The 11,966-nt window shown below is 43.8% G+C and overlaps 2 protein-coding genes across 3 annotated transcripts; both read right to left on the bottom strand.

Moving 5' to 3' along the window:
• Positions 1 to 3,740: 3,740 nt before the first annotated feature.
• smpdl3a (sphingomyelin phosphodiesterase acid like 3A) lies at positions 3,741 to 8,721 on the bottom strand. 2 transcript variants are annotated; one of them, XM_052052065.1, is made up of 9 exons: positions 8,511 to 8,721; positions 6,827 to 7,040; positions 6,568 to 6,712; positions 6,408 to 6,504; positions 5,973 to 6,136; positions 5,673 to 5,853; positions 5,026 to 5,150; positions 4,578 to 4,939; positions 3,741 to 4,530 (listed from the first exon to the last, which is right to left on the bottom strand). In XM_052052065.1, exons 1-8 carry the CDS (start codon positions 8,605 to 8,607, stop codon positions 4,607 to 4,609), a joined length of 1,356 nt encoding a protein of 451 aa, XP_051908025.1. In that variant the 5' UTR covers positions 8,608 to 8,721; the 3' UTR covers positions 3,741 to 4,530; positions 4,578 to 4,606. The 2 variants fall into 2 exon arrangements, with proteins under 2 accessions (XP_051908025.1, XP_051908024.1); XM_052052064.1 differs by having other exon boundaries at positions 3,741 to 4,939.
• Positions 8,722 to 8,941: 220 nt separating this feature from the next.
• On the bottom strand, positions 8,942 to 11,641 carry LOC127591832 (fatty acid-binding protein, brain). The gene is made up of 4 exons (XM_052052066.1): positions 11,473 to 11,641; positions 10,257 to 10,429; positions 9,496 to 9,597; positions 8,942 to 9,149 (listed from the first exon to the last, which is right to left on the bottom strand). Exons 1-4 carry the CDS (start codon positions 11,543 to 11,545, stop codon positions 9,099 to 9,101), a joined length of 399 nt encoding a protein of 132 aa, XP_051908026.1. The 5' UTR covers positions 11,546 to 11,641; the 3' UTR covers positions 8,942 to 9,098.
• Between the last annotated feature and the right edge of the window lie 325 nt (positions 11,642 to 11,966).

Here is an 11,966-nt window from a genome sequence, read left to right as displayed (position 1 = left end):
CAAAAAAAAAAAACAATAAGGAAAAACCTTTCTGTACAGGCCTACAATAACAGAATTGCATGTCATTTAGAAATGGTAAATTTTTAAATCGACAATTTTAACATTTTTAGCTCCTCTCAGGGTCCCAATCAAATTAGATGTGGAGAATATATATACATGTATGCCTGTGCGGTCAATCGCCTGGCAGAGGTAATCCTGCAGTACTCTTCCATACCGGTAGGTAGCAGCAGCAGCTAGCTAATTGCCTTGCCAACCTACCTGTCAATTATTTATACGAGTGTTTTTCAAACCCTGGACCGCATTTTCACCCACGTTTTCAGAACGCTGATCTACTGGGATGTCAATTATGACGCCATCAAGAGGTGGACACGTTAAATCTGTGTTTTTCAAACTTTTTTGAGCCAAGGCACACTTCTTTCATTGAAAAAAAATTCACGGGTGGCACACGGGTTGAAAAACACTGCGTTAAATGACAATTTTGAGGACAACTAGCGCCACTAACTGGTCACTCCCTGACAAGGGTATTAATAGAGAGAGATTTAAAAATAAATATCGGATATAACTAATATTTTGCTATTGTGCAAATCCCAACTGCCGAGAAGCAGGAATCCCAAAATATAGGTTCGAAGTCTGTGCGCTTGGAGAGTCAACTAAAAATTGAATAAAAACGGCCTTGCAAAGGAAATTAATGATTGGACATGGGGTATATTGGAAAAAAACGGAACTATAAAAACAAGTTTGAAGAAATGTAATTTGGGGAGGGACTGGCCTGTTTCGTGTCACTTCGATGATAGGCCTGAGGGTGTCACCATCGCACCGGAATGGAACACGGTTGTCAGTCGCGGTTACATGGAAGTTGCTTCCGGAAAGTTATCTTTTTCGACCTGGGTTGGTTTGTAACTATCTCGGGGGTGGGGGCGTATTTAATATTTGGTAATTTGTAGAAAAAGGACTCCCAAAAATTCACACCAGTTTTTGAAACTGCTTGGAGCTATAAGTGACAAAGTTCGAAAACCAGGACACTTCAGTTCTCCAACACCCTTCCCTCAAAAAAACCCCCTCCCCTTTCCCTCCTCTTTCTGGGGTAAACCCAGTGACCCCACATACTCACCAGACAAGCAATGGGGGGGATGTTCAGGATGGAATGATAGAGGCAGAGAAGGTGGGTGCAGGGATTTAAGAAGAGGGATTAACAGCAAAACTTCAACTCCAAACACCCTCGCCTAGGGCGGTGGGCACACGCACGCACGTACACAAACACACAACTCACACTCATGATAAAAAAAATAATTAGGGCCCGACAGAAAGCCGACAAGTGAATTTTGAGTGCCTCATTGTCAACCACGAGCGTGCATATGTCACCCAGAGAACGCCAAATGAGGGAGGAGGGGGTTAGGAATTTTTGTGTCAAGTCCGATTTGACAGCCAATGTGTGGACTGGATGGCCCCTTGAGACCGTGACGATAGGATCTATTCGAGCAACATGTTAAGAAGGTCTGCGATTGGCTGGCAACCAGTTCAGAGTGTCCCCCGCCTAAAGCCCGAAGACAACTGGGATAGGCTCCAGCACCCCCCGCGACCCGAGTGAGGATTCGCGGTTCGGAAAATGGATGGAGGTTAAGAAGGTGTGCCTAATCAAGTGTCTCGTGAGTTCACTGACGGGTGTGTGACTGTGAGGTAACGTGCGAGCTGGTTAGCCGAGTTTATGTGAGTGTGTGCGAGTGTGCATCCTCGCCCCAGCCCCCCCCCCCCCCCTCCACACACACACAGTTGATAAAGGAGTCCATTCAAGGCTGACAAACAACAAATGAAGCATGAGACAAAAAGTGAGAGACCCCCCTCCAACATCCCCCCCTTCCCAGTCGGTCTCCATTATGGAGTGTGTGAGACTTGGCAGGGGGGTAATATCTCACGGGAGTCCCTAATGAAAAAGGGCTTCATAAGCATGATGTTTCCTCCCTCCTCCAATAGTTGAAAAAAAATTGGTCATTGTTCATAGTAACAAAAGAGGATATGCCAGTAGGACAGGAAAACACGCAAAAAGTGCACACACAGACAGATAAAGACGCCGTGATTTGGCAATCAAGATGATTTTGCAACATGATTACACAATGGAGCTAATTTCACAAGCAATAAATGAGCAGGTTCCACTGGAGCGCCGTTCACTCACAGGAATCAACATGTCGATTTGTAGTTATCGTGAATTCTTCTTGGACTCATACACTACACCGTTTAACAGCAGATTTGAATTTGAGAAGTCTTTATACTCACAATATTTTTGAAACCGATTAAAAAAAAATGCCTTGACTTTTTTTTGGAGCATATCAGGTTTTTGAGCCATTTTCCTTTTTTTGTTATTAAATGTGGCCTGTTTAAATTCATAAAACAAAATTTTAAACTTGCATTTCTATTTTCTTTATTAGAGAAAATAACAATTCCTGACTTATTATTTTAAAAAAATATATTTTAATGAATAGTTAGTGACAGTTTGCATGCTAATAGTTAATAGGACATAAACAATCATATGTAAATGAAACATTTATGCATATAAATCATCTTTTGATTGCATTTATCTTTCAAAAATGTTCAACAATCCAGATAAAAGTGCAGTTGGTATCACTTGGTTGTCATGGATAAAAACTTGCCAGTTGCGGCTGCAAGTGAAGTTGATGAGGGATTCGCTTGAGTGTGTGGCTAGCTAAATTACAAGTAAAAAAAAATAAAATTACATGGACAACACTAATCTTGCCGAGCGCAGACCAAACAGAGCTTTTACAAAAAGGGATTAGCCTCACACCAGAAGGACGAGGTTAGCTCAGGTCAGGTTGATCAACTGTAAACTGCGTGACTGTAACAGAGTCAAAATGCTTTTTCTTTTAAATGTTTCTCAAATAAAACGACAATACTGTCAAAACCCACCCTACAGAAACATTAACACGTACTGTATACCAGGCCAACAGTTGACAGTGTCTCCTGGGGTCAACCTCGGGTCCCCTACATTTCACAAGATACCAAAATGAACCTTTGTGGCCGTTTATTAAGGCTGCACTGAGTTTCAAACCGAGTTTATTGCTCGGGATGCTTTATTTTGTAGGAAACAACACTCTCAAAAATTGTTTTTTTTTTTGTGGTTGGAAGTGTACTCCATAGAACTTTTCCCCGCCTCCCCAAAAAGTGGCCGCGCAAAGAGAGAAAAGAGACAAGCTTTGTTTGCACACAAGAGCGCTTCACTGATGTCACTGTGGTGATGGCTGCCCCGGCAACAGGCCATACTCACCCGCCAGTATGCTGTTACCACGGTTACGCCCTGACCAGCCGAGCAAAGGGATTGAAGGATCAGGGTGGAGGGGACAGGGGGAGCAAAGAAGGTGAGTTTCTCACCATTCATCATTCATCTTAACTTCTTTTTTCTTCTTCTGACACTTTCTGGACATTCTTTTGGGGCTTTTTGGAAGTTACACATGGAGCAAACGGATGTTTTGAAACGAGGGACTTTCAAACGTTAGGGGGAGGAAGTTGAGCACAGGGGTGGGGGGTTGGCCCACAATAGCGCTGGAATGGAGCTGAGAACATTCAAAGCAGGAGAAGTTGAGAGGGAGTAAAGGGGGGCCAAGTCAAATGAGGCCAGTGCCTGCCCCCCCGCCCCCCACGCCCAACTTATCAGACAAACGCTACATTATACTCATGGATAACTAAGAATCTACAGACCTAATTGAAAAGAAAACACGACAATTATGCGATTCAGCTAGCATTTTTTAAAGAGCAAAACTTGAAATCAAGTCAACAATTGTCAGCAATGAGATGGTTTCAGAATTCAGAAGACGACAGAATGAAGTGTCAACAATCATCCACTTTTTACATTCATTTCAACTGTGCAATGCTCATGCTTCAGCAATCATAGTCAATGCAATTCCCTAGCAGCTGTTTTTCATGGTGCATGATGTTTGTCAGGCTCGCATCATCCGTGAGTATGTGTGCTCCAAATTCGGAAGCAAATGGGGAAAAAGAAAATCTCGAGAGCAACTTGGTGTTTGAAGAAGCCCCCCAAGCCCCCAAAAAACAAGTGCAAAATGGCCTCCCAAAATAAAATGCCAGACTTCCTGTATCCTCAGGAATGGTTTCTTAAGTCTTTTTTTGTGGGTCTACTCATGATAGACTGTCTACCAAATTTCATCATGTTAAATTAAACTGGTTTCAATAAAATAAATCCAATTTGATGCCTCAAATATGACCCTGGCTTGGTTGCGCCAAACCTAAACTGAATACAGTTTCTTGAGACTTTTTTGTGGATCTACTCCTGTTTTCAATTTTCCACCCTAAACACTTTTTTTTTTTCGCAAAACAAATTCACAACTTCTAAATGACTAAAAAAATGATCATTTTCATAGCAAAAAGACTTCCTATTTCTTTTCAGGCACGGCCTCTTGAGACTTTTTTGTGGTGTACTCATGACAGACATGGCAACCAAATTTCATGTTGCCAAGTCTGAAAAAAATTGAGAGGCACATCAGACAATTTTGGGTCATCTTACTATGATTATGGCGGTATTATTATTCTGGTGATAGTGGCACAGAAACAAATACGTGCTGAAATCCATAAATGGATATCAAAGAAGGTTACTGGCGAGACTGTGACGATGTTGTCGTGCCCCCACGCAAGCGCCGTAGCGAGCCTGGTCCAGGTGGAGCATGGAGCACAACTGGAGGATCTTACACTCTCCCTGGCATGACGGCCTGCCATCGTAACTAACCGTGAAGTGAGCAAAGTAGGTGTCGAAAGCGGCGTTGGGCGGTAGCCACAAGCGCACAGCCAGTTGCAGAAGATTAGGCGGCCGCAGGTCCGGCATCCCAAACGCTTTTGTCATGATGTACTCCAGCTTCCAGTTGGCTCGTTGCTCGAGGTTCGCCTCGGTCAAGTTGAGGAAGTATTGCCACAGGTCCTTTGACATGGAAAAAAAAATAGGCTTACACGGAATGGTGTAATAATGTGACGTGGTGTTTTACAAGGGTGCCTGTCAAGACTTACCAAAATGCCAAAGTCTCGTTTGTCATAGAAATACAATCGCACCGCTGGGTTATTGGAGTACGGCTCCGAAAAGCTTCTGATAGGCGTTACCGCCGGAGCCACAAACACAGAGTTCACAGGTGAATCTACCCCAAAAAATATATATATTAAAAACATGCATCATTAACTGCTATATGCACCATCCATTAAAAAATACAAACATTTTAAAAATTCATTATATATTTTATCTTTACCAAATAGACAAATCATGCAACATGTTTAATTGATATATTTAATGTCATTTTGTGATGTTATGAGGACTTCAAGATGGCGTCACGAGTGTGGCTGCCTTTACAGCAGCTCCGATACTTTTTGCTCTCCTACTTTCTTACTTTCCTAACTTTGCTGCTGTAAATTGGGAATTTCTCCATTGTGAGACGAAAAAAATGTTTTCTTGTTCTTATTAATTAATGCATCATATAATATTGCCTGGCAATATACAGTCTGGGATGCATTCCACTGGTTTTCTGGCCACTTTATTAGGAACACCTGCTCATAAGGCTCAGTAAAAAAAAAAACCCTCAAAAGTGAGCATCATCATCGTCTTACTTTTTAATTATACGCTGTTGACTCATGTAACGAATGCTTTAACATATTTCTGCGGTCACCTTTGGAGTCCAGGAGCACCATGATGCTATCTTTATGCGTGTGTCCGTAGAAATGTCCCGCGATCACATGACTGTGGCGCCGAAAGATGTTGAGCAGCTTCTCGTTGTGCTCATCCCTGATGGCCGTCACGTTACGGAGCGAGGGCAGGAATCCCAGCGGAACGTGCGAAATTATATACACCTGATAGATCGACACGTCAATCACAAGAGGAGCGCCGATAACGAGAACCCGATAACATGATCGGCTGTCCACTGTAATGACGCCGCTATCACCGAAAGGGTTAAATGACAACATCGAACCTTCTCCATGTCGTCGCCCGCCTTTTTCAGCGTGTCATCCAACCACTCGTATTGTCCCGCCGGGTCGCTCATGTTGACGGTGGCGTGGTTGGGGCCGTAGTAGAGGATGCTGTTGACGCTCACCACTCGTACACCCGGACGAACCAGCTGGGTGTAGAAGCCTCCTGTGGACACCAGCACATGAGCGAAGACTTTACACGTACATAAAATGGCCAGAAAGCAGAGAAAAAATATTTCATATGACGGAACAGGAGGATTTTTCATCGTAGGGGGCGCAGAAAAGTGGGAATGGCTTTCATGCATTAAACTTTTTTCACACTAGGGGGCATTTCGCCCATGTAGGTTTTGTTGTAGAGGAGTTTCACTGCAGTACAAATTCCACAAAAGTAACACACACAGTGTGAAAAAAAAAGAATTTTAGTGAGATAAGTTAACCTCGTGAAAGAGTTTTCAATGCGTCGTCTTGCAACCAGGGGCTCCAAAGGCGGGCGGCTGCCTTGTAGATGTCGTTTGTGGACGTAGGCAGTTGATCCTGACAACATACACATAACCGTATATAGACATGCTCGGATTCTGAATCTGCCGTGTCGGCTACCTGCGGCCAGTAGTCATGGTTCCCCATGGCGGGAAAGACGCTGACGTTTGGGAAATGTTGTCGGATGCTTTGTGTCAAGTTGCTAATCACTTCGATCACCATCGACGTGGACAGCTCGCTTACCGGAACGTGAGGTGGACTGTCTCTGTAGTAGTAACGTAAATCATATTTAAAAAATCATAATCATTCATTCATTCATTCATTCATCCATTTTTTAAAAAAAATCATCCAAAATGAGGAATAGGCAATTTGACGCTACCCGGTCCAAATGATGAAGTCGTTTGGTTGGACGAGGCTCTTCATGTGCATGAAAGCCGACTGGATGAGGCCGTAGGGCGAGTCGCACAAAAAGTCCCCAAACGGACCGGCATCGGTGGTGGGCTTCCCTTTGGAGGAGAAACATACTTTGGTGGGGTCCGGCGCCAGGTGGTAGGTGGGGTCCAAATGAAGGTCGGTGATGTGCCAAAACCTTCCTGGTGTAGGAATAATTGGAAAATGTACTTTGGAGTGAAGACAGCACATTCAGATATATCCAACACACACACACACGCGCACGTGCACACTTTAAACGACCCCCTTCCCCCAAGATGGCGCCCGAGTAGGCAGCCATTGGCAAGTGCTCTTCAAGAGCCTTGCTTTTTTGTTGTTTTGGTCTTTTGTTTTGTCACATGGTGTTTGCTGTTTCGTCGCGTGAACCTGATGTGGACTGTTTTCAGCGTTTTTTGGCCACGACATTCGTCAAAGACGAAGAATCTGTGCTTGGTGGTTGCGCCTTCTCGGCAGCACGCCTGTACCAGTAGATTTTGATTGGGAGGAATGTCTGCGACATTTGACTGTCGTTGCTGGACAGCCCCCGGGGTGCTTGTGTTTTTTGCGCCTGTAATGGGCAGCACTTTTCACAGCCCCGTTTTGTTCAGTGGAGATGTCGGCGCTGTTAGATAGTCTGAGTTGGTGCGGCTGGATGGATGGCTGCGGAAGTTGAGGATAAGGAGAGGGGCGTCGGCGCGGAGTGCTGATGCATATTTGGAACTGAGAGTCGCCGCTTGGAATTGAAATGGATTTACATGGGACAGGAAAAATGACCTAATCTTTTTTTCGTCAATGGATGCTACAGCTTCTTGTTGACTTTGAAACTTAGCTTGTCGCCAACGTGTGCACATTTTGAACATGACGTCTCTGATCCACTAGCGAAAGGACACTTTGTGATTCAACTGCTTTAAACAAAGCGTACAAGGGAAAAGTGGTTAGGACTGCACAACTGTCCGACGTCAGTTTAGTGTTGCGTTTATTATTTGACTTTATGTTAAACTGTTTTGTTAAGCGCTTTATTACAGCTGCTGCTGTAGTGAAAGCGCTATATGAATCAGGATGTACAGTGATCCCTCGCTATTTCGCGGTTTGTTTATCGCGGCTTCAGTGCATCGCAGATTTTTTTGTGACTCGCTGTTGTTTTGCAGCTTCTCACGGACCATTTGCGGACTTAAAAAAAATCACATATATATATATATATATATTTTTTTAAACCTGTACAGTATATGTTTATTGGTTGCTACTCTCATCTCCAAAACGATGATCAACAGCTAATTCAAATATTAAAGTAGTACCACACGTCAGTGCCGACGGTTGACGATGTCTTAATCGCACTAATGCCTCTTAACAAGAGCAAACAAATGTGTTACGTCTCTTGACAAACCTTATATGATGCCTGAGAGGCATAAACACACACGAGCCATCTGCAGCACATCAGCACTTGATATTTGTCTTGTTTTGATTGCTCCACGTGTGTGAATCAATTCGTTGCGGTTAACGAAAGTGTTTTCATTTGTTCCTAAACGTCGTCCCGTGTGCTGCTACCTCAACGTAAGAACGTCTGATTTTTTTTTTTTTTGCACACAAATTGCATGTTGACAATTTCAGTTTTGGGAGGTATCACGACGACTCACCTGCGTCCGCCGGCTCGGTTCCTCTTCCGGGCGGGGCCGCCTCAAAGCGAACGGCGGCGCACAACAGGAGAACAAAACAGACGAGTTGCGACGTCATGTCGTTCAATTGCAAGAGCTTGACTCGGAATACACGACAAAGGTCGCTCAACAACTCGTGTTTGTTGACGAGCAAAAGGCGGATATTGGAGTGGTCAGCTTGTCACGTGACTTTGTTTTTTCAAAAAGACGGGGCGTGGTTTCGTTTGATTGACGGCCGAGCGTGTCGTGGACGAACATGAAACGCGGAACTATGTCGTTCAACCTGATGTAAATTGTGTTTGACGTGTAACTGTACAATTAAAAACAAAAAAAACATCGTTATACCTTCTTGTTTATTTCCTTGTTCAAACTTTTAAACTGTCAATTAATGATAGGAACAGATGAGAAGAGTCTAAAATTTCTCCGTGTTTTATTTACCACATTTGCAAAGAGATCAGTCCAAAATGTCATTTTTTTCATATTTAAAAAAAAAGACTTGATAAAAATAAAACATGTGCAGCTTGCTTGAGGAGGAAGACGATGATGAAGAAGATGTGCAAACGTTGGCCTCTATGCCTTCTCGTAGGTGCGTACGGCGTGGATGTCCTCGAAGGTCAAGTTCTGGATGAGGAAGAGAAGAACGTCACTTTTAAAAGTTTTTTTTTTAACCCAAGAAACTTCATCCAAAAAATGAAGAACATTTGGAGCACCAAATTTTCTGCTTAGGAGGGAATTAATTTCCAGAGCTCCAGAAACATGAATATGAGATTATTATAGGAAGACATAAATGTGTATTACAAAATAAATCAGGTAAATGTTTTTTAAAAAAATCACCCATTTTAGCAACTAAAATAAGATTTTATTAAAAAAAAAAGACTATTCTATAGTATTGTAATACAGAGTTTCGCCATGTCAATTTACAACTTTTTTTTTCTTGAAGAAATCAAATTTTTCTCTGAAATCTCACCATGACGAGCTTGCCGTCCTTGATCTCCCTGACAAACTTGGTCTCCTTGCCGTCCCACTTCTGCACGTGGACCAACTTGTCTCCGTCCATGCTCACTGTGGACTAACGAGCAGATGACCGTCAGCAACAAGCGCCATTTAAGACTTCTCAAACTTATCAAGGTGGAGGGGGAAACGTTTTTGTCTTAAAGGTTAAGACGCCAGGCTGGAAACGCCAAAGGCCGGCTAACGATTAGCATCTATGTGGCGGTGTTACCGGCGTTTTGAGCAATGGATATTTCAACACATATGGTGGCGCAACGCATGTAGACAGACAATATAACAATATTCAGGGAGGTTTTCTTTCCAAAAGTTAACATTCAGTTTTACTTTTGTACGGAGGTACATTTTAAGACAAGTAGCTGTACCTTTTTTGTGCCAAGTTATCATGGGGGACAATTTACAGTGTTCCATTAACCTGCCATGCATGTTTTTGGAATGTGGCAGAAAAACGGATAACCCAGAGAAAACTCACACAGGCACGGGGAGTACATGCAAACTCCACACAGGAAGGCCAGAGCCGGAAATTAACCCTGCACCTGTGCACCGTGAGGTTGACGCACTAACCACTGGGCCACCGGGCCCCAAATTTTTCTAGTTTAGTAAAAGTAATCAGGATGTAATTTCTCTGACTAGTCTTTTTTTTTTTACTCCATTACAGTTCCTCAAGTCAGTATTTGCGTCTCATGTGCGCTTCCCAAGCATTGCTAGTTGCGTTCCTACCTTGCAGTTTCTGTCGTCGGCGGTGGTCTCATCAAACTCCTCCCCCAGCTTGAAGGAGATCTCGGTGTTCTTGAAGGTGCTCTGCGTGCGGATGGTCACCTTGTCGCCCTCCTGGCTGATGATGACGGTGGGCTTGGTCACGTTGCCCACCTGCCGGGTGGCGAAGCCCACACCTGGGTACCGATAGAAGCCTGTCACACTCTGTTTCTCTTTCCCTGCTCCGTATGTTTGAAGAGTAAAAACTACAGCAACATCGATGCTAATTTCCATCGTCACGGGATGACAAAAAGGCGCTGTAACCCCGTTGTCCACATGCTGGTAGTCACATTGGACTTTATTTGTTTATTGTCTCAATGACGTGTTTAGCATTCATAGCCCACACTGAGGTGCTTTCTCTTAAGCGGCCACATCAAGTCAAGATTGTATTTATTTACTGAAAAACACCGTAATTCCCCCATCCCATGAGGCACACTAAAGTAGACATACCAGCGCGAAATCACATGGTGCCTGTCACCCCCCCCCTTTCTTCTGCCTCTCCATGCAGTTCGTGCACTCACGGCCAACAATGAGGCGTTCTAACGCAGCCATATCAACGCAAAGTTCCAGTCCACACACTACCCGTCATTTGGGATACATTATTTATTCTGCCTTCTCACCACGTTATGTGTGCACTCGTGGATGTGACACGGCGCTCTAAAGAAGCCACACCAAGAATTAAAAAAACAAAAAAAATTACTCCCCATCCCACCTTCAACAAGGCGCTCTAAAGCAGACATGGCAACACAAAACCACACACTGGCTGTGACTTCTTTTTTCCCTACACACTTCAACATCTTTCTCTCATGATGATCGTGCATGCGTCGCCAACAACGGGGCGCTCTAAAGCGGCCATGCCAGCAGAGTATCCAACGGGAAAATGCATTTTTCCGGGCGTTGACACACAGCTAACTTGCTACACTGATGTCCCAACAGCACCGGACAACTGCTTATCCTTTCTCCTCACGAGTAAGATAATTCAGCATACTAGTAAAGCGACTGTCTTACTAGTAGCCTTTTTTTTTCACTGCTGCGTGGGATATTTGCACACCTCTAGGAAAACAGCAAGTTGCTTGTAGGACAAAAATGCGCACTAGTTGACAACTGTGTGCTACTAGTGCATTCCAAAATTAAACTAGTGAATATCCAGCGTCTCACTAGTAGCACGAGTGCGACTCACCGAGCGCTTTCATGTACTCATCGAAGTTGTCGCTGTCCACCAGCTTCCAAGTGGCACAGAAGGCGTCGACCATGTTGGAGGTTTTGTGTGCGCTGAGCAGGCTGAAAGTCTCACAAGAAGTGTGGGGGGCCCCCTTTAGGGCTCTTATTCGGGGGCTACATTAGTATGCCCACAGGTGGGCGGAGCCAAGCGCAACATTGGCTCAGGAGACGTTTTTTTTTTTTTTTTTAGCCGGGGCAGTCTTTGGCACGAGAATTTGGGTCATGGTCCGGTTTAACTCTCACAAAGGATGAGTCCAAACAGCCCCTAAAAAATATGAATGTTTGCATTAAAAATAGAAATAAATATATATTACCATTGTGAAAAGTGTGAAAAAAGTCTTACTTAGCTTTTTGTTTGAAAAAGACATTTGAATCAAAATAGATGCAATGATAAAAATGAAACACGACACTGTTGGGGTCCATTGGTATGCAGACAGGTGGGCGGGGCTCAGC

The sequence above is a fragment of the Hippocampus zosterae genome, chromosome 19 (assembly GCF_025434085.1).
Source record: "Hippocampus zosterae strain Florida chromosome 19, ASM2543408v3, whole genome shotgun sequence".
In the NCBI taxonomy this organism is placed as follows: Eukaryota; Metazoa; Chordata; class Actinopteri; order Syngnathiformes; family Syngnathidae; genus Hippocampus; species Hippocampus zosterae.
This window is presented reverse-complemented; position numbering and strand designations above follow the sequence as displayed.

Bases quoted from the DNA above. Each gene is read 5' to 3' on its own strand.
- LOC127591832 (XM_052052066.1), bottom strand. From the start codon at position 11,545: ATGGTCGACGCCTTCTGTGCCACTTGGAAGCTGGTGGACAGCGACAAC. The intron at 10,430-11,472 runs GTGAGTCGCACT...ATCGGTACCCAG, and splicing joins TGAGTACATGAAAGCGCTCG to GTGTGGGCTTCGCCACCCGG. The intron at 9,598-10,256 runs GTAGGAACGCAA...TCTGCTCGTTAG, and splicing joins CCGACGACAGAAACTGCAAG to TCCACAGTGAGCATGGACGG.
- smpdl3a (XM_052052064.1), bottom strand. From the start codon at position 8,607: ATGACGTCGCAACTCGTCTGTTTTGTTCTCCTGTTGTGCGCCGCCGTT. The intron at 5,151-5,672 runs GTGACCGCAGAA...TTTTTGGGGTAG, and splicing joins GGTGCTCCTGGACTCCAAAG to ATTCACCTGTGAACTCTGTG. The intron at 4,940-5,025 runs GTAAGTCTTGAC...TCCATGTCAAAG, and splicing joins AACGAGACTTTGGCATTTTG to GACCTGTGGCAATACTTCCT.